The following is a 20,816-nucleotide window of genomic DNA, read 5'->3' on the forward strand; positions in this document are numbered from 1 at the left end:
AGCACTTTTTGTAAAAGATGTTTTCATAAAACACGTTTCATAGAGTACAGTTTCTAAAGTTAAATATTGCTTATTTTATTTAGGAAAGCTCTTTATTTAAATCTTAAAAAGATCATGTGAAATCTGCGAAAGGTTCTCATACTCAGTGACTTAACATTATTCATATTTCTACCACAGCTGCATATGAGGTAAAGGAAAAAAAAATTAAGTTAAAATAGGTAACTACATAACCATACAATAAAAAATTTTTTCAAATAAGATTAATTAATAAACTGCTGCACTTTTAAAGTTGTACACATTAAAATGGGTCAAATACTGTTGTTTTAGATTGCAACTATGGATCGCTGTATCAAGGGTACAGTGTTAAAACTCCAGCATTAAACAAGAAGTCTCATTAAGACTCAGTATCTGAGGAAATCCATGTTGCTGGTACCCACTGAGGCTCCTCCTGAGCCTTCTGTATGGCAGACAACAACTGGGCACATGCATCGTGCAAGCTGTCATTCACAATCACATGATCAAAAAATTGGCCAAACTGAGTTTCCATTCTTTGGGCTAAATTTTCCATCTCTTGTAGGTCTTCATCCTTTAGGAGAAATGGAAAAATATGGATAAAACAGACTTAATTGGACAAATGGAAAAAATACAGTTTGTTATGCTGTCACATTCAGTTGTGAAACTATGTATAAAAACAGTAAGGTCTGAAAATTTTGCACAGATGATTTTTAATAAAGTTTCAAAAATATTTTTTCAAAATTCTACAAAACTAGCAAACTAGAAAATAGTATTTTTTTTGCCCTCTGTTATTGAAATAATGTGGCTAAGTATAGATAAAATAATTTTTTTTTTTTTTAGACAGGGTCCCACTCTGTCCCAGGCTGGCATGCAGTAGGATCATCTCAGCTCACTGCAGCCTCTGCCTCCCAGGCTCAAGTGATCCTCCCACCTAGGCCTCCCAAGTAGCTGGGACTATAGGCACATGCCATCATGCCCAGCTAACGTTTGTAGAGAAAATATAATTATTATAACAGGTATAAACATATCCTTCTAAATTAATGTGAAGCATAAGCAAAGCTGGGAAAAGTATATCACTATCCACAGTATGTCATCCCTTATTTCTTAGAAATGTATTACTGAGATAAAGAAATTTTAATTTGGAACTTTTTTTAAATAATAAAAGACTGAAGTTTTTATTTTAAAAAATGAAGTCCAATAAATGTCTTCTAAACTACAAAACTTATGTTTTAATCTTTAGTCTTAATGTCTCGTCATGTTTTGCAAAATTTAGTAATAGTTTGCAGACAGATTACTCCCCTCAACTTCCCGTGTGAACTTATCTTACTCTTACCTAAACACTTGAAACTTTTTAACCATATACAACATAAAACCAAAGAAAATGTACCAGTTTAAATAAAATTTAAACATAAATTTCAAGTAAACATTAATCTGATAGGAATAACATTAAAGATACAAAATGGCCACTTTCAACATGAGGATGGTATAAGCCAGTTATATTATGTTTCTACTATTGTGAAATGTTCATTTAATGAAGGTAATTTGGCATTCACTTGGCACTAATGCATTAAATTCATTGCTGTTATTTTCTTATTAGTTCATGAAAATAGTACAACTTGTCACCAATACAATCTGAAACACAAATACAAATGCAGGCACCAAAATCTTGTGGCTTTACAAAGTGACCATACATATGATCCAGAAACAATTTTGTTAATTTGTTTAGACTGCCATAAAAATGAGAACAATTTTAAATGCCCATAAGACTCAGCAAATACATTCATGGACTCCACTGTTCACAAGGCAAACTGGAAAATCAGACCTCCATAGTCATTGAAAAAAATATGAAAATAAAAATAATAAGAGAAAGGATAATTTAAAGATACCTGTGCTTGCTTTGGTAGCACATAGACTAAAACTGAAACAATGCAGAGATTAGCATGGCCCTTGTACAAGCATGACATACAAATATTTAGTGAATCATTCATATTTTTAGTTTCAATTTTGCCAGGTAAATAAATTCTGGAGATCTGTTTCACAACAATGTGAATATACTTAACACTAAATACTAACACTGAACTGTACACTTAAAACGGTTAATATGGTAAGTTTTATGTATTTTTACCACACATATACACACACACACAAGTGGCTGTAATATCTTGATGTGGGTGATGGTTATCTGGGTGCATACACACATAAAAATTCATTAAACTGTACACTCTGTACACCTTACTGAATGTGTGTTATGACTCACAATATTTGAAGCGTATTTAATGTAAAATATATGTACGCAACTGGAAAAAAATCACCTGTTCTAGGATGAGATCACTGATTAATTTCACTTGGCTTGCCCCCTCTATTATTACCATCATCATTTTACAGATGAGATATACTCACTGAGCATTTTTAAAGTAAGCTTTTAAGTAAAAGATATTCTGTTTGAAATACAAATATCAGGCTCATATATGCCCAATTTCTGTTTGGCTGTGCAAACTATGGCTCAAGGATTTTTTTTTAAGCTAGACCCAAAAATAAGAAAGTAAAAAATAAGGGTAGCATCATAACATTTATTAAACTTTATATCTGTAAGTGATATCCATCCAAAAGGATAAATCGTAAGGGCATTATCCATTAGAAACAAAAATTACATTCTCTAACACAGATCCTGTAGAAACAATACGGTTTTAATTTTTTTTTTTAAATAAAACCATAGTAAACCATTTTATTGAGGGCCTTTTGGGCAGGGGGTCAAAAAGGAGGAGGAGGACAATGAGATCAGAGATCCTTGGCCCAGCCCAACCCAGATCTCTCCCACGCAGAAGCCACTGAAAGCAATACAGTAGTTTTTGACTTGCTCTTACCTTGAACTTCATGTCCACATAGTAGTCAGTAATAATCTTGGCATTTTTCCGAGATTGTTTCATACACCTCATATTCGATGGCTTTATAAATATGACATAGGGCTTCAGTTCATGGGTTCGAACCACTTGAATATCCTACACAGAAAATTTAAATGCACATTTATTTTTTGTTTTGTTTTGAGACATGGTCTTGCTCTGTCACCCAGGCTGGAGTGCTGTGGTGCAATCGCAGTTCACTGTAGCCTCAGCTTCCCAGGCTCAAATGATCCACCCATCTCAGCCTCCCAAGTAGCTGGGACCACAGGCATGTGCCACCATGCCCAGCTATTTTGTTTTGTTTTATTTTGTTTTTGAGTCTCATTCTGTTGCCCAGGCTGGAGCTCAGGGGCGGGATCTCTGCTCACTGCAACTACCGCCTTCCCAGTTCAAGCAATTCTTGTGCCTCAGCCTCTCTAGTAGCTGGGATTACAGGCGTGTGCCACCACACCCAGCTAATTTTTGTATTTTTAGTAGAGATGGGGTTTCACTATGTTGCCCAGACTGGTCTCAAACACCTGGCCTCAAGAAATCCTCCCATCTCGGCTTTCCAAGGGATTATAGGCATAAGCCACTGCACCTGATCTAAATGCACATTTAAAAACAGAAGTCCTAGCTTTCTGGAGTGAACATGAAGCTTCTCAAAATTTCTAAGACCAAAATTAGCAATTATTTTTAGAGTATAGTCTCATGTACCCTCAACTCCTCAATTCTAAAAAACAAATGAACATTTTAAAAATTTGAAGATGGAGTTTTAGAATCAAGATTAAGGTCAAATCCTGACTCTTATTAGCTATGACTAGCAATTGAAATCTTACTAGCTGAGTAAGAGTCTATACATGAGAGAATCTCATTTACTGAGAGTAGGATTCTATACATGATCTCATATGACAAAGACAAAGACAGACTCTCAAGGTGGATCAGCTCTGTTTCACCTTCACTTCCCTTTCCTCTTGCTATTATCTCACCTTGGATACTACTACCATCTGTTTTCCTCTGATTCTCTAGCACACAAAGTATATTTCTAAATGACTAAGAAAACATGGCTGGGCGCAGTAGCTCATGCCTATAATCCCAGCACTTTGGGAGGCTGAGGCAGGTGGATCACTTGAGCCCAGCAGTTCCATTGCCAGACCAGCCTGGCAAACATGGCGAAACCCTGTCTCTACTAAAAATACAAAAATTAACCAGGCATGGTGGCTTGTGCTTGTAGTCCTAGCTACTCGGGAGGCTGAGGCACGAGAATTGCTTGAACCCGGGAAGCGGAGGTTGCAGTGAGCCGAGATCATGCCATTGCGCTCTAGTCTGGACGACAGAGCAGGGCCTTGTCTCAAAAAACAAAACAAACACAGACACACACACACACACGAAGAAAATACAAAGTTCATAAAAATTGGGCCTACGGATTGCATGCTGTTTATCTTACCTTAACTTGCTCACCCCTGCTCCATTCTACATGTGGTCTCAGGAAAGTAGCCACAGATATGACAACATAGAAACCTCACCTCCTTGTACAAAGCAACATCTTATTCACTCCACAAGAAGTTACTTTGATGCCTTTGTGATCAAGGTTAAAGCAAGAAAGATTCTTGCTTCTCTTTGTGACCACTCAATCAGTTCTGCTTTTCTGTCTGACAAGCAAGACTTCGTTCCCAACTAAAAGTAAAATGTTGTCAATTGACACGTTAAGTAAGATCTTAGATACAGGAAATGGCCTTATTCTTAAAAGGCTAACAGAATAAATGTCTCAACTATAACCTACAGCATGTGCACAAAAAATGGATGATACGCATTCATTGTTTGGGGACATAAATATTCCACCATGGACCCACCTGAGGCTCTAAGTCCATGACACAGATCTTTCCTTCGACAAGGACTGTTTGAACAGCATCCACACTAGTGCCATACAGGTGGCCTTTGTACTCACCATACTCCAGCATCCTGCAAGAGCAGGCCAAACAAAACAGAACACTTTCTACAAGGAAAATATTATTAGTAGTAATATGAGGATAAACCGCACTAGAGTTGAATATAAATATGTGGACTTTATTAACACAGAAAGAATGAATAGATATTCAAGAGGTGAACAAAATGAGCATATCTAGAGTTTATGTATTTCCTCAAGTTCTCCAAGGTTTGCAAACTCCATTCTGCTCCCTTTCCAAACCCAGTGAGTTGGTGTGCTGTATATTGATGTACATTTCTTGCTTAACTCCTCAGAAACAAAAGGAATTACCCAGATTTGAAAAATACATAAAAATAGGGAATCTATTTCGAATGTAAAACAACAAGAGGCAAGAATCAGCTTCTGAACCTCTACTTTACCTGTGACTATATATGAGGCTTTCAAATGTTTCCTTGGACACATAGTGATACTCACGCCCATTCATTTCATAACTCTTTTTAGTACGAGTAGTGTCTATCAAAAAAAGGGAATGAAAGGTTTCAGTGTCTTCAAAATTCTTTGATTACCAATATGCATTTGAATAAAGATATCTAACCGAAATAAATAAATGAGTATATAATCAAGTAGATAAAATGCTAGAACTAAAAAGAAGAAGCCTGAATTGGTGATAAGTTCTCATATCAAAATCAGTTAGTTTATAAACCTTTACTGAGTGCTTATGGTATGAAAAAGAATGCACTAGGTATTAAGCCAGCATAAGAAAGACCTAAGGGAACACCTGTTATTACTTCAAAATAAGTGCTAGTGAATTATGTGTGAACCTTTAGATGCCTGAAGGCTCCCAGGTAGCAATACCAATAATATCTTACATTTGGATAGTGCATTTCCCATGATCTCATTTCATCTTCCACACTGTTACCTTAGGTAAACTGTTAATATCTATATTTTACTCATAAGTAAAGCTTTTGGAGAAACTTGCTCACATTCATAAGACTGATGAAAAGCGAAGTTGAAATTAGAACCTACGTGTTCTGACTCCTCTAGATGAATGTTTTTTACAACAATGGATTCTCAAATTTGAAATGGTGAAAGCCCATGACATTCTGCAATCTTGACAAGATGCATTAATACCCAACCGAGTGGTGATTCGTTTTAGGGATCTCTAGGAGGGAAAGATTAGCTGAGTCTAGATTCAGTCTGATTCATTGATATGGCCACTTTGATTACAGACTCTTCAACTTAAATAGTGCCAGGTTGTATAGAATATAGGAGTTCATCAAATATCTAAAAGTTATTTGTTGTCTGCTCATTCATTTATTCAGCTAGTGTGTACTGAGTGCCTACTATGTTCCAGGTATCATGTTAGGTTCTGAAAACACAAAGATGAGTAAGGCAGTTTCAACTCTGCATCCTATATACTGTAAAGCTAGCCCCTTAATCTATATTACCATTAGTTCCCCTTATTCATACAGAATTTGTGTATTTGCATCTGACAAAGTTTAAGGATGAAATAGATCAACATCTGCTGATATCAATATATGGAAATGATCAAGTAGAAGATAGAAACCGGCCTTAAATTATCAAAGGAGTTACCAACCTTCAAGGGGGTCTAAAAGCAAATGTCATCTTGGGGTCATTTTTGTTTTTTCCTTATTCAAGCCTCTCATCAGATCCTTAGAGTTCCTACAGTTACATTACATCTCCCATAGCTTCCTACTTAAAACAAAATTCTAGTAAAACCTTATAGCTCTCAGGTGATAGTGAATTATGTCAATCTAAACCCAAGATGACTCCTCCTTTGCTTCCATTGGACTAATATTTATATGGTAGGTTAAAGTCTGTGAATTGATGCATAACTCGAGGTATCCATTTTAAGCTTAAAACTTCAATTTAAAAAGCAAAATATGAGCAGTATTTTCTCACTTTGAATGATTAAAATTCTAAGTTGATATTCTTAAAATTCTTCTATATTCTGTGGGCATTTTATTTTTATTCAGACTATCGAAAAATGGTGATTTTGGCCGGGCACGGTGGCTCACACCTGTAATCCCAGCACTTTGGGAGGCCGAGGTGGGTGGATCACCTGGGGTCAGGAGTACAAGACCAGCCTGGCCAACATGGTGAAACCCCATCTCTACTAAAAATACAAAAATTAGCTGGGCATGGTGACGTACACCTGTAATCCCAACTACTCAGGAGGCTGAGGCGGGAGAATTGCTTGAAGCCAGGAGGTGAGGTTGTAGTGAGCCGAGATCACACCACGGCACTCCAGCCTGGGCAATGCAGTGAGACTCCATCTCAAACAAAACAAAACAAACAAACAGAAAAAAAAAAAAAGAAAGAAAAGGAAAATGTTGATTTCTTTGGTAGTTTTTGCTTTTCAGATTAATGCCCATTCCTGTACACGAAAGCAGTACTTCAGAAAGCACAGCCTATGGGATGCGATAATAAAGCAACTTCTTGGTCTCCCACAGCTCTTCTGTGAGGCAAGATCTTCCCCAGCCCCTGCACAAAATTCTAGCAGTTTCCTGGCCAGGCGTGGTGGCTCATGCCTATAATTCCAGCACTTTGGGAGGCTGAGGTGGGCAGATCACTTGAGTTCAGGAGTTGGAGAACAGACTGGCCAACATGGTGAAACCCCATCTCTACTGAAACTACAAAAATTAGCTGGGCATGGTGGTGGGTGCCTGTAATCTCAGCTACTCGGGAGGCTGAGGCAGGAGAATCACTTGAACTCGTGGGGCAGAGGTTCCAGTGAGCCAAGATCACACCACTGCACTCCAGCCTGGGCGACAGAGCAAGACTCCGTCTTAAAACAAAACAAAACAAAAAACACTAGCGGTTTCCATGACTCTTTCACTCAGGTTTAATTTTAAAAGTCTATCATCACTCATGCCACAATTTCATTTTCATCATCCAGTCTCAACTGACTAATTAAAATTCCATTCCCACATAATCATCAAAATTATAAACTTCACTTAGATTTTAGGCTGCTTCTCCACACATCTGGCTCAAATTTGCTGCACCAGGGAAGCCTGCGCTCAGAGAAGCCAGACGAGAGCCAGACAAGAGTATGAGTCACTTCTCTTTCCTTTCACCATATTTCTACTGCTCCTGCTTCTCTCTGCCCCCGATAGCTCTCACTTCCACTGGTTTAGAACTCTCTAAGGCTAGAGTGCAGGGAGGGAGAGGAAAGCAGGAAGGAAGGTTCTGGTTTGGCAAATACTGATTCTGGCTGCTATTGGCTTTCTTTAGATTTGGCAGATCCTTAAATCCGGCTCTTTCTCCCCTAAATGATATATTGGGTTATTTTGCAAACCCTATCACCAACACAAGGCCTCTCAAGTCCATTCCTATTCCAATTCGTCATCTGTGATTCCTTCCAAAGCCTGATATATTTGGGAATCCACTTTTGGCCTTTTTCTCCTCAGGCTTCCTCCTGGGCAGGAATCATATAACCCTGGGCTGACTTTCTTACACATTACCTGCCCAGATCTGGTCCTTGGGGAACATCACAAGTCTAGCTGTGATGGACCCTACAAGGACAGCTACTTCCCAAATTATAGCCATTGGCCACTTCCTGTAAGCTCTTCTCCTTTGGATTTTTCAGGTGTAATTCGGACACCATTCTTCTGTGTCCCCCGAAGTGCAGAAGACACATAGAAAGCTCTCCAAGTGGTTCCCCTAGGTTCCTCTGTCTTGCCTTGAGGGGAGGGGGAAGCAAGCACACCCACACACTCTTCCCACACTCAGTGGGTCGGGAACACCCAGCACTGCTCTCTCCAATAAAAGCCTCCCCAAAAAGCCCCATGAATCTCCCTCCCCAAGCCTTTTATACCCTCGAGGTGTGTGAAGAGTTTAACTTGTTTTCACATTCCTCATTTACAGATGTGCATCTTAGTGCCTCAGTCAAAATTTTAACTTTCTTTTACACATATTAGAAACGATGCATTATTATACATTATTATAAACATGCATTATTATGAACTTTCTGTTTTCTTGAAATCAGGAATTCTATCTCAAGTCTTGATCTTTTCTATTTTTACAATAAAACAGGTTGTCTTAGAGTGATTTTAAAGGTTTTTCTTGAAGGATGAGTCTCAGTATGAAACAAATAATTCCTTCTATTTTTATAATTGTAGCTCTCAAATGTCTTAAAGCTTTAAAAAAAAACTTCATATAACAACTCTAAATGGGTAAAAAACTCACACAACTCTATATAGAGAAAAGTCTGGAAGATTACGTTTTAGGAGTTGCTTTGGAGCTGGTAGTAGTAAAGGGGGAGCTTAGGAGAAATAAAGGAGTTATGAGTAAAAGGAAATAAGAAAACACTTTTTTTTTTTTGAGTCGGAATCTCACTTTCTCGCCCAGACTGGAGTGCAATGGTGCAATCTCGGCTCACTGCAACCTCCGCCTCCCAGGATTAAGTGATTATCTGTCTCAGCCTCCTGAGTAGCTGGGATTACAGGCATGCAGCACCACACCCGGCTAATTTTTGTATTTTAAGTAGAGACAGGGTTTCACCATGTTGGCCAAGCTGGTCTTGAACTCCTGACCTCAGATGATCCACCCACTTCAGCCTCCCAAAATGCTGGGATTACAGGAGTGAGCCACCGTGCCCAGCCAGAAAACACCATTTTTAAAAAAGCTGTGTATTTTATAATCATACTCATAAATTTATATAAAGTTGTATATGCATATATCAATTTTTAGATAGTAAGCACTGGGTGTATGTTAACTATTATTGCTAACTATTAGTTTGCCTGAAAGGCCATCCCTATAATTGTTAAGAAATAGAAAAAAGCCATTTTAGACTGTTGTGGGGTAGGGGGAGTGGGGAGGGATAGCGTTAGGAGATATACCTAATGCTAAATGACAAGTTAATCGGTGCAGCACACCAACATGGCATATGTATACATATGTAACAAACCTGCACGTTGTGCACATGTACCCTAAAACTTAAAATATAATAATAATTAAAAAAAGAAAAAAACTCTTTTAAAAGCCAGCTGCCTACATTCCAATAAGTCAATTTTCCTTATTAAAATAAATATGGTTAGAAATACTTAAGAACTATCCCTGGTGTTGTATACTTTTACAACAAAGATGGAATGACATAGTTAAATGAGATCAGCAAAGAAAGTTTTACCAAAACACAAACCATTATGAAAGCAAAACTAAACATACGTGGCACAGCACTTTGAAAATGGCTGGGATTAAATTCAATAAGTTGTCTTCTGAGCTCATTTACTCCAACACCAGAGGGTCCTAAACACAAAAAGTCACACACAGAAATCATCAGATGTGGATAAATATAATTATGCGATGGAATTATCATTTTAGTCCTTCTACTGAAGAAACTTGAGAGCAAATATTTTTAGGGAAATTATGTAACTTCCTTTCTCATAAATTGGAAGAACCCCAGAAAACTCTTGGGAATTTTTCTAGTGACCCATGGAGTAATCCACATTGTTTCAACATTCAGGAATGAGGTAAGGAATCACAGGAACCTGACCCCCAGCAAACTTCATCTAATGTTGAATGCCATGAGAATTAGCTGGTCTCATTTTAGAGAATCAGAGAGCTCTGCCTTTCTTCTTCAAATGAAGTTTTTATCAAGTGACAGCCAGAAACCAGCATCAACAATTATAGGTTCTGTGACTTACAGAATTCAAGGGCACATTCCGGACAGATATCGAGTCAGCACCCCCATGTCCGGCTGGAGGCAGGGCCGACTTCATGGGTATAGAACCTGTGCAGTTACACAGGGCACATGCTTAGAAGGATCCTGTGCTTGGATGAATTCTCTACTATTGCATCTTGAAATCTTTGATAATTTTTTAACAAGGGGCCCTTGCATTTGCATTTTACAATGGGGCCTGCAAATGATATTGCTGGTCCCAGCTGTAAGGCACATCGTTCTGCTCTACAGGGACCTGCCTTGCTCATGAAGCTAAACACGCAGACACGAAGGCAGTAGGATACAAGTTGCTACTGCTACAGGGACCAACTTTGCAAAAGTCATGGTCACAAAAGCAGGTCACTCCTGCACTATCTTTGCCATGATCTTTATAAAGCACCAAAGATACAGTCCAGAAGATGTTAGATACTTTTCTAAATGAAGTAGTTACAAATTTCTTAGGGGAATGGACTTTAAGAATTTAACATATTTCTCAGGGAAATGGACGTTAAGAATTTATTTTCAGGATACAGGTTAATGATCTGTCTGGGGAAACACTCATCTATGTTTACAGAACAATTCTAAGCAGGCAAAAAAAAAAAAAATCTCAGTCATAACGACATCGTAATACTGGTTATATAGTTCATGGACACCATGTCATAACACATTCACTTGTAGATTTTTTAAAAAGCTTGATACAATAAAATGTTACTTATAAACACACATGTACAATGGCTTTGTTTTTTAAAAAAGGTATTTGTATGGGGGTCCATAAAGAGTTCTACTTTCACCATTATTCCCAATGCAAGACACCTGAATCTAGAAGGAAGACTTCTCAAGGAGGAGGAGAGACAGTGCATGCTGGGACATACCCATGAGCACTATGAGGCGGTACTTGTCTGAAGGGCGTCGCTGGTACCTCACCACCTCCTCGTAAGGGGCACCCACTACACCGTAGCAGCTGCCGGTGCAGCACACACTGGCATGCAGCGGGCTGAGGTGAGACTTCCTGCGACAAAGGCGCATGCTGCGGCGGAAGCCAGCTAGGGAGGGGAAGTGCACAGAACATAAGAACCAGGCAGGAGAGATCACTTGTAGCTTCACATCTGATGAAATATGTAGCAACCATGATCCTAAAGTGTTCATTAATATAGTCAGGTCTGTCTGAAGTTAGAAGATGGGAAGTAATATGAGGGAAAAATATGAAAATGCCCCCTGTGCTAGCCCATCTAGCACCTGCTCTGGGCCAGGCATTGTCTTGGGTGCTGGCGATAGATGGCTCAACTAATCCAAAGCCACTGTCTCATGAAATCTACATTTTGTAGAAGAAGAGAGACAAACATAAAAAACAACAAAAAATAAGTACTCATAAGAAGACGAGGTAGATAGAGAGTGATGGGGGTGCTTTTTTAGATAGGCAGTAAGTTTGGAGTATCTCTGAAAGGTTGGCGTTGAGCAGACATCTGGAGGAAGGCAGGGAGCCACATCAGGAAGCCTCTGCAGAGACGGGCAAGCCAGGCCAAGGGAACAGCAAGTGCAGTGGTGCAGAGAAATGAACTGTGTTGGAGCATTTGAGGAACAGCAAGGAAGCCTGTATAGCTGCAGGGCGGTAAGCAACAGGGAGTATGGAAATAGGGTCAGGGAAGTGGCTGGAGCCAGGTCACACAGGGCCTCTGAAAGTGTTGGATTGTTGTGGAAGTGTGATGGGAAGCTGTTGGCAGTGACATGATTTGATTCCTGTTTCTGAAAGACTCCTCTGGTTGGTGTAAACCGTAGGGAGAGCAAGTGTGGCCTCAGGAGAGAGCAGTTAGGAAGCTACTGCAGTGGTCTGGGTGAGAGATGAGGGTGGCTTGGGCCAGGGTAGAAAGAGTGGAGCAGCCTCATTTTTCCCATTTTTCAGGTGGTTTCACTAAGATACAGACAGGTTAGGTGGTTGCTTAGGACTGTGTGATCAGTGCAAAGTTGGACACATGGGTCATGATTTCTAAGCTCCTAGATTCCTGCTTAATCTGCCTTTCGAATCATAGGGCTTTCTGGTATCTTCAGAGCTGTTTCCAGGTGCTCTCAGTAGACAGAGTTAGCAACTCTATGTGTACATATAAATACACATGCACATTTCGATCTATATTTGTATGCCTATATATTGAAAACCATGAGTTCACACCAGTACATACAATATCAATCCAACACTACAGGATTCATTCTAGACTTCCCCTTTCCATGTTTATAACTCCCTTCTCTAACAGTGAGAACCCTGGCCCTTGTTTTTTTTTTTTTGCTTATTGTATCAGTCAAGAGCACTTAAGTGTGCAAGATAGGGGACAGACAGTGTTGATAGCCTCACACAAAGTGTCAGAGCCCAAGCTAGATGAGGTGGGCATCTTTGTAAAGCCTGTTGGGTATCAGAGGCCAAGTGATGGCAGCTGCCCTCTTGATTTTACTCTGCCTTTGACAATTGGCACCAGGCTACCATTGTCCCCTGCACAGATGCCTTCTTCACCCTGCTCATGCTCCTTACTCTCCACCTTTGTGTAGCTGCCTACTCTGCTCAGCTCTACCTAATAGCTTTTAGGCTGAATGATTCTGAAAGCAATACAGAAAGGTGGCCCCTTGTTTGTTTTTTTTTTTTTTCACGCTCCCCTGATGATTCCAAAATGCATCCAGCTTGGGAACCAACCCTCTAGACCCTGCGGCTCTGCTAGTTTTCCCCTGCCTCCCTATAGAAGGAAGCCCAGAGCGGTTTTACATGAGTGGTACCTGGTCCTTCACAAAGCTCTGCGCAGGTGACAGATGATAGAAATGTGGCCATAAGAAGTAAGTTTAAAAGTCAGAGACTTTGTCTCTTTAGCATAAGATAAATAGGTTACAAAACAGTCTGGAAGAAAACAAAAAGATTTGTGTTTGATGAGTAATTAATAGATACCCAGTGGAAATTAGATGAATAACAATGAATAATTAATAGATCAGAATATTGACAAGAAAAAAGGACAGAAAGAAAAGGAAACTAGAATGAGGAACAGGTCTGGAAATGTTCATTAGCAAAAGAAACTTTCAAAACAGTGTCAGGTTTGGAAACATAATTTAACAAGTGACAGAGACCCACCTCTTGTTAATTTATCACCTACCTATAAAGAACTTCTGACCGTAGCCAACAAACTCCTCCTTGTCTGAAACACAAAGAACAGATGGAGCAGAATATGTGAGAGCGAGAAGTTTATTCAGAATAAATTCATGAAATCATTTTCAGCTTTTCAAGTGACCACCTTAGTAGATGGCAACAGAGTTGAGTTTATCCTTGAGTGGCTCACTGAATGTTCTAAGCATTTTTCATCCAATTATTCACACACAACAAACTACAGAGACGCACTTCACAGAATTTGAGCGTTACACTGAATGTATTCTGTCTAGTATGGTTAAAGCCAAAACCAGTTTATTAATTTTTTAAGACAAGTTTCCTTAGGATATGTTTAAAAATACATACCCAGTTCTTATGTTTTTACTATGATTCAGTATCATATAACTTTAAATAAGCTTAAAGTAGCTTTTTGTTCATCTCCCTCACTGCCCACCCCCCTGCTCTTGTTGCTCACTCTGGAGTGCAATGGCACGATCTCGGCTCACTGCAACCTCCACCTCCCAGGTTCAAGTGATTCTCCTGCCTCAGCCTCCCGAGTTGCTGGGATTACAGGCACGTGCCACCATGCCCTGCTAATTTTTGTATTTTTAGTAGAGATGGAGTTTCACCATGTTGGTCAGGCTGGTCTTGAACTCCTGACCTCAGGTGATCCACCCACCTCAGCCTCCCAAACTGCTGGGATTACAGGGCTTACGCCTGGCCTTGTTCTTGACCATACTGTGTTTATAATTATTTTTTCTGCAAGTCCTATAATTAATCTCTTTGCTAGATATGGGTTTTTATTTTCTACCTCTTAAAAGGGTTCATTCTATATAAGATAAGATTTGCTCTGTGGCTGCCAAATGTTTCTGACTGGCCAGGACTCTGAGAGACAAAATGAGGAAAACTGTGCCCACTGCCTCTGAAGCATCTAGAGATAGTTCAGACTCCTGTTTCTCCTTTCATTGAGATCTCAGGAAAAAACTCCAGAAAAAAAGTTATTAAGAAAATTATTTTCAAATTACTTTTTACTTAAGTTCCTTCTCAAATATATAGCTCTGCTCTGATCACTGAAATAATATATGGCCAGGTGCAGTGACTCACGCCTGTAATCCTAGCACTTTGGGAGGCCGAGGGTGGCAGATCACTTGAGGTCAGGAGTTCGAGACCAGCCTGCCCAACATGGTGAAACTCCGCCTTTACTAAAAATACAAAAAATTAGCCAGGCGTGGTGGCTTTTGCCTGTAGTCCCAGCTACTCGGGAGGCTGAGGCAGGAGAATCACTTGAACTTGGGAGATGGAGGTTGCAGTAAGCTGAGATCATACCACTGCACTCCAGTCTGGGCAACAGAGAGAGACTTTGTCTCAAATATAAACATATATATAAAATATAAAGAGCATTTGTTAATAGAATGAACTGACACATGCAACCTTTTTTCTTAACCTTTTTTTTTTAAGTGTTTTAAAATACAAAGAAAGAAAACACACCAATATCAATTCCATCTTCTGGTAAGTAAGTATATTTTCTCACTTAGATATGTCAATAAGTTTAAAAGGAAATGTTTTCTTGGGGATACATTAATAAAGCTTAATTATTTTTATTGTTCTTTTAAATGTTGTCTATGAAACTGAATATTTAATCATTGATTTCACCCACAAAATGTCATATCCTTGGAGAACCTCACAAACTTAGTTTGGAAGTGTGTTTCCTCGGGAAAAAATGTAAATATGAGGGGAAAACCGTAAACAACACATACCGTATCTTCATCTTAAACATTATCCGGTCAAGTATTCATTTTTGAGGCACTGAAAGATCTTAAACATAGTTCTATTTGGTATATCTAGGAAATAAAAACAATTACCTTCTGAAAGTTCCTCTGGATATTTGGGTAAGTGCAGAAACAGACATGAAAAAGTTAAGCCTTTAAGAAGATCATGTTAGCCATCAAATCAAGGCAAACGACATAAGCAAGACATGCACGTCACCACTAGCAAAAGGTAACTCGGGTAAGGCCTGGCAAGGCAAATGATCACCACGTGATTGGGACTGAGAAACTGGTTTGCCCTGACTCCGCTGCTTGGGACAGTAACTTTTTCTGAAAGTTGCCTATCAAGACTCTCCCTGAAGGCTTTTTAACCCAGGAAGACTCTACTTGGTTGGCACAAAATGGGGCTTCAAAGGGAGAAGTTAAAGGAAAGTAACAGGTTTGAACCTTCTCTCTCCTGTCTCCCTGAGGCAGTATTGCAGCAGCTCTGTGAAGGGGAGGAAGTGGTAGAAATGGTGCTGAGGCTGGGTGCTGCAACAGCCTCTGGCCCGAGCGAGGGTCCTCATTCCTTCCCCTTCCTGCGTCTCACACAATTCCATCCCCAGCTGCCCCATGAAGACAGAGGAAACCAAATACAAAGCAAACTGTTTTCTTTGTTTTCTAGATATCACAAAATAGCCATATTCTGTTTTTTGGTTTGTTTTGAGATGCAGTCTCCTCTGTCACCCAGGCTGCAGTGCAATGGCGCTATCTTGGCTCACTGCAATCTCTGTCTCCCGAGTTCAAGCAATTCTCTTGCCTCAACCTCCTGAGTAGCTGGGATTATAGGCATGAGCCACCACGCCTGGCTAATTTTTGTATTTTTAGTAGAGACGGGGTTTCATCATGTTGGCCAGGCTGGTCTCGAACTCCTGACCTCAAGTGATCCGCCCGCCTCGGCCTCCCAAAGTGCTGGGATTAGAGGCATGAGCCACCATGTCCAGCCTTTTTTTTTTTTTAATGACGCTTCTGATTAAATAAACTATACAATCACCTCGTCACCTCCTGGGGAAATTCAAGGAAGTCATACTATACTTTATTCAGACTACAGACTGAAACTGAAGAACCTTAACTGCTCACTAAGCAGTCTAAGTAACAGAATTAAGCATCATGGAATGAATGCCAAGAGTTCTATGCTTAGAAAATATGCCAGCTGGGTGCTAATTGTTCCTTAATTGAGCTCCTCAGAGAGCTGGGTTCAGAACGGATGGATGCTTGAGAGTTCTCACTTTTCCAGCTGAGAGGAGTCCACAAGGGGCGTTTTACAGTAGGCACCTCCCTCTGCAGTGCTCTTCTCAAAGAACTGGCTGCTGACTTCCCCAAAGAACAAGATTTCACTATAATAACGCCCGCTAACACTTGTGTAGCACTTCCTGTGTACCAGGCACTGTTCTAAGCACTTTATTCATATAAATTATTGTTCCCATTTTAGAGGTGAGGAACCTGAAGGGCAGAGAGGTTAAGAGCCAGAGAACCCACAGTTAGTGAGTAATGAACCCAGGGTTCAAACTGGCCAATCTGGCTGGAGTCGGTGGTCTCACCCACTGCCTCTCCTTCCACAGACCCGCAAACACTCCCCGGCCTCAACCACAGCCTTCACATGTGGAGTGTTTTCCAGTGGGACAGAACAAAGAAGGATGAGAATAAGCTAGAGGAATTAAAAACTAAGCCAATCCCAAACACTGGGCAAGTATAAATAATCAATTAAATTATTTCTAACAGGCCAACCCTCTAATGGAAAACAGGAAATTTTGAAACAACATAAATGTAAATAATTTAGAAAAGTGGCTCACAACTCATCTGTCTCAATGCTTTCTTTTTTTAATAACTAATATTTGTAGCAATCTCTCTACTTTTATGAAAGGAAATTAATAGATGGCATAATCTACCACACATGTAATTTTAAAAATCAATACAATGCTCCAGCTGTAACATTAAAAAACATTTTAAAAGAAGTAATTTATATTTTAAAATATATATATATTTTAAAAGTATATATATACAAGGCAGAAGGATCACTTGAGATCAGGAGTTCGAGACTAGCCTGAGCAACATGGAAACCCGTCTCTACTAAAAATACAAAAATTAGCTGGGTGTTGTGGTGCACACCTGTAATCCCAGCTACTCAGGAGGCTGAGGCACAAGAATCACTTGAGCCTAGGGGATGGAGATTGCAGTGAGCCCAGATCACACCACTGCACTCCAGCCTGGGTGACAGAGTGAGACTCTGTCTCAAAAAAAAAAAAAAGTGTATATATCAAAATATAAATACTTGGGCATAACATCTTTGGAAGACCTAAGAAACTACTAGATGCTTATATTAATATTTACTTATAACAAAGAAGCATGGATTCAAGAGAAGTAAGAAAATCAGAAAATATTCCTTATATGAAGTACAGAAAAATAGAAAAGAAGCAGGTGGACACTAGAATAAAAAGTGTTTTGGTAAGTAATAAAAGGCTAGATTTATTTGTATGTGGTAAGAGAAAGAAGGAAATTGCCTTAATTGGGGTAAAGATAATATGCCAAAGCAATTAGAGACCAATGAAATGGGAGAAAATGAGGAAAAATAATATACTTGGAATTGGATAAGTCATATTAACATGCCCCAGCAGGTTTGCAGTTTAAAAATAAAATTCTGTGGGGCCTATTTTGTTTTTAATGATGTCAACATTATTTTGAGGGACAGACACTTGATACTTACCATATGTCATCAATAATAACAAATAATATATTAAAGAAAAAGAAAATTCAGTATAGATATACTTTCCAGTTTATTTACTAGCAATATCGAATAAACCGGATACGTGGAATAAATCATTCAATAATTGCAAGGCAATGCCTGCATTCTGTTTGAATGTCTCTCTCCATAATGACTGTCTTCTAAACCACCGTGCTTCTCATGCTAAATCTTATGAAAACTTTTTGTCTGTTGAAAAATGACCCTTTTTATATTTGTAACGAGTTTTGTCCAGCAGGACATTCAGAAGATATGTGGGTCAAGAGACACTAGTTAAAAGCCAGGAGTATCCCCAATCAATGTGACAATAAAAAAATGCTCCCAAAAAGTTCCAAAATGCTGCATCAGAGACAGTACTAGCCCTGTGAGAAGTACTGGTTAAGGTAAAATCTACATCTCACAACTGCACTGTTGCTGTATTTTTTAAAATATATTTTACTGGGACCAGGTGTGGTGGCTCACTTTGGGAGGTCAAGGTGGGAGAACCACTCGAGGCCTGGAGTTGGAGACAAGCCTGAGCAACACAGTGAGACCCTGTATCTACAAAAAATTGAAAAATTAGCCACGCATGGTGGCATGGGACTGTAGTCCCAGCTACTTGGGAGGCTAAAGTGGGAGGATCACCTGAGCCAAGGAAGTCAAGGCTGCAGTGAGCTATGATCATACCACTTGCACCTCAGCTTGGGCAACAGACTGAGACCTTGTCTCAAAATAAACAAATAAATTAGCCAGGTGTAATGGCATATGCCTGTAGTTCCAGCTATTTGGAAGGCTGAGGTGGGAGGATCGCTTGAGCTCAGGAATTCGAGGCTGCAATGAGCCATGATCACACCACTGCACTCCAGCCTGAGTGACAGAGAGACCTTGCCTCAAAAAAATTAAAAATTAAAATTAAAAATAAATTTTATAATGTGTATTTGAGGTTGACAACGTGATGTGGGATACATGCAGTTACTTTTTAATTTTTTTTACTGTTGATATATTTAAACAATTATTATAATCCTAAATATGTGTATAAATTGCATCAAAATTTAGAATATACATTTAAAAATCAGTACCAAATACTCATTTTTTACTTACCAGATTCAAATGTTTCTTCATCTATGATTTTCCATGGAGGCAAAAATCAAAAATGTTGTTACATGACCATCTACACTGAGTCTATATTTTAAGTCTAATTCTCTGGCCCCTACTTCTGCCCATACACCACCTTTTTAAAGTTTTTTTCCTAAATCAAGGTCAAATCGATGGTGTCTCTATGGCATATATCAGCTTTACATGAAAGACATGGTATTCGGCAGTTGAGCCATGATGACAGTCAGGGGTGCAGCAGGAGCTTAAAATAAATAAAATAATAGAGGGTGAATAAAATAAAATGTAAAAAGCAGCTCAGAGGCAAGGGGAAAATGGAATGTCAGGGAAATCCCTAGAGATTGTTGGATACTGCTCGGCTTTGCTGCAGAGGGCTTGCCGATGTAGGAGGGGTGCACCCTGCCTGAAGAGTTGGGGACTCACAAACGGGGGTGATGACGAGGAGAGTGCGCATATGAATGACTTGATTACGTAGGCTTGATCAGGTGGCTGAGAAGGATGTGAGATAAACCAACTTCCTCATTAGTTAAAACAACTCTTGTTAAAATTTTAAAGAGAGATTAAGGATTAAGAAACATACATGGAGGGTAATTTGAAATACATGGCAACATTACCAATGCTTGCGTCCTTGGATCAGGCAATGCTGCATCTAAGGTATTCTCATGCATGTAAAATGATATACTTATAAAGCAATTCATTGTAGCACTGTTTATAATAGAAACAAATGGACATAACACAATGCCTACAAATAAGTGATTGTATAAGTATACAATAACCAATAAGCCGTTAAAAAAATAAAACAAGGCTCTTTATGTGCTAAGATAGAGTCACCTCCAAGATACAGAATGTTAAGTTGGAAAAGCCGGGAACAGAACAGTGTGCATATCATGCTATCAAAGAGTATGTGCATTTGGATTTGGAAAAAAAGATGGGGGTGATGAAGGGGGGAGGAGAAATACATACATCATTGCTTTTTTTTTTTTTTTTTTTTTTTTTTTGAGACGGACTCTCGCTCTGTCGCCCAGGCTGGAGTGCAGTGGCACAATCTTGGCTCACTGCAAGCTCTGCCTCCCGGGTTCACGCCATTCTCCTGCCTCAGCCTCCTGAGTAGCTGGGATTACAGGCGCCCGCCACCACGCCTGGCTAATTTTTTTTCTATTTTTTTTTTTTAGTAGAGACAGGGTTTCACCGTGTTAGGCAGGATGGTCTCGATCTGCTGACCTCGTGATCCGCCCACCTCGGCCTCCCAAAGTGCTGGGATTACAGGCATGAGCCACCACGCCTGGCCACATCATTGCTTTTATGTGCACAGACTATGTCTGGGGTGATACTGAAGAAACTATTAAAATTTATTGCCCCAAGAAAGAAAAATGAGTAGGAGAACATGGAAAGAGAGGAACTTCTTACTGAATATACCTTTGAAGTTATTAAATTTTGAACTATGTGAATTGTTACCTAATAAAAATATAATGGAAATTGTAGAAAGGAAATGAATATTACTGCAAGTTTAAAAAAAGATATACTTGGTAAAATAAACATAATGTCAGCAGTATTTTGCTGTTG

At 39.4% G+C, this 20,816-nt stretch overlaps 1 protein-coding gene and 1 non-coding gene across 3 annotated transcripts in view; one reads left to right on the plus strand and one right to left on the minus strand.

The window, feature by feature from the left end:
- Window positions 1-59: 59 nt before the first annotated feature.
- MPP4 (MAGUK p55 scaffold protein 4) overlaps window positions 60-20,816 on the minus strand; it is a 49,501-nt gene continuing 28,744 nt past the window's right edge. Inside the window, exons 13-20 of one of the 2 annotated variants that reach the window (XM_063695096.1) lie at window positions 15,479-15,493; window positions 13,627-13,668; window positions 11,374-11,544; window positions 10,009-10,089; window positions 5,241-5,334; window positions 4,748-4,856; window positions 2,880-3,014; window positions 60-586 (exon numbers count right to left, since the gene is read on the minus strand). In XM_063695096.1, the coding sequence (XP_063551166.1) occupies window positions 395-586; window positions 2,880-3,014; window positions 4,748-4,856; window positions 5,241-5,334; window positions 10,009-10,089; window positions 11,374-11,544; window positions 13,627-13,668; window positions 15,479-15,493 (839 nt within the window). In that variant the 3' untranslated portion in view covers window positions 60-394. The remainder of the gene's footprint in view (window positions 587-2,879; window positions 3,015-4,747; window positions 4,857-5,240; window positions 5,335-10,008; window positions 10,090-11,373; window positions 11,545-13,626; window positions 13,669-15,478; window positions 15,494-20,816) is intronic. The other variant, XM_063695095.1, reaches the window with a different exon arrangement.
- On the plus strand, window positions 1,904-2,008 carry LOC115933818 (U6 spliceosomal RNA). Its single transcript, XR_004069671.1, has one exon. It is a non-coding gene; the product is annotated as a U6 spliceosomal RNA (small nuclear RNA).

Source organism: Gorilla gorilla, chromosome 11 (assembly GCF_029281585.2).
Source record: "Gorilla gorilla gorilla isolate KB3781 chromosome 11, NHGRI_mGorGor1-v2.1_pri, whole genome shotgun sequence".
NCBI lineage: Eukaryota > Metazoa > Chordata > Mammalia > Primates > Hominidae > Gorilla > Gorilla gorilla.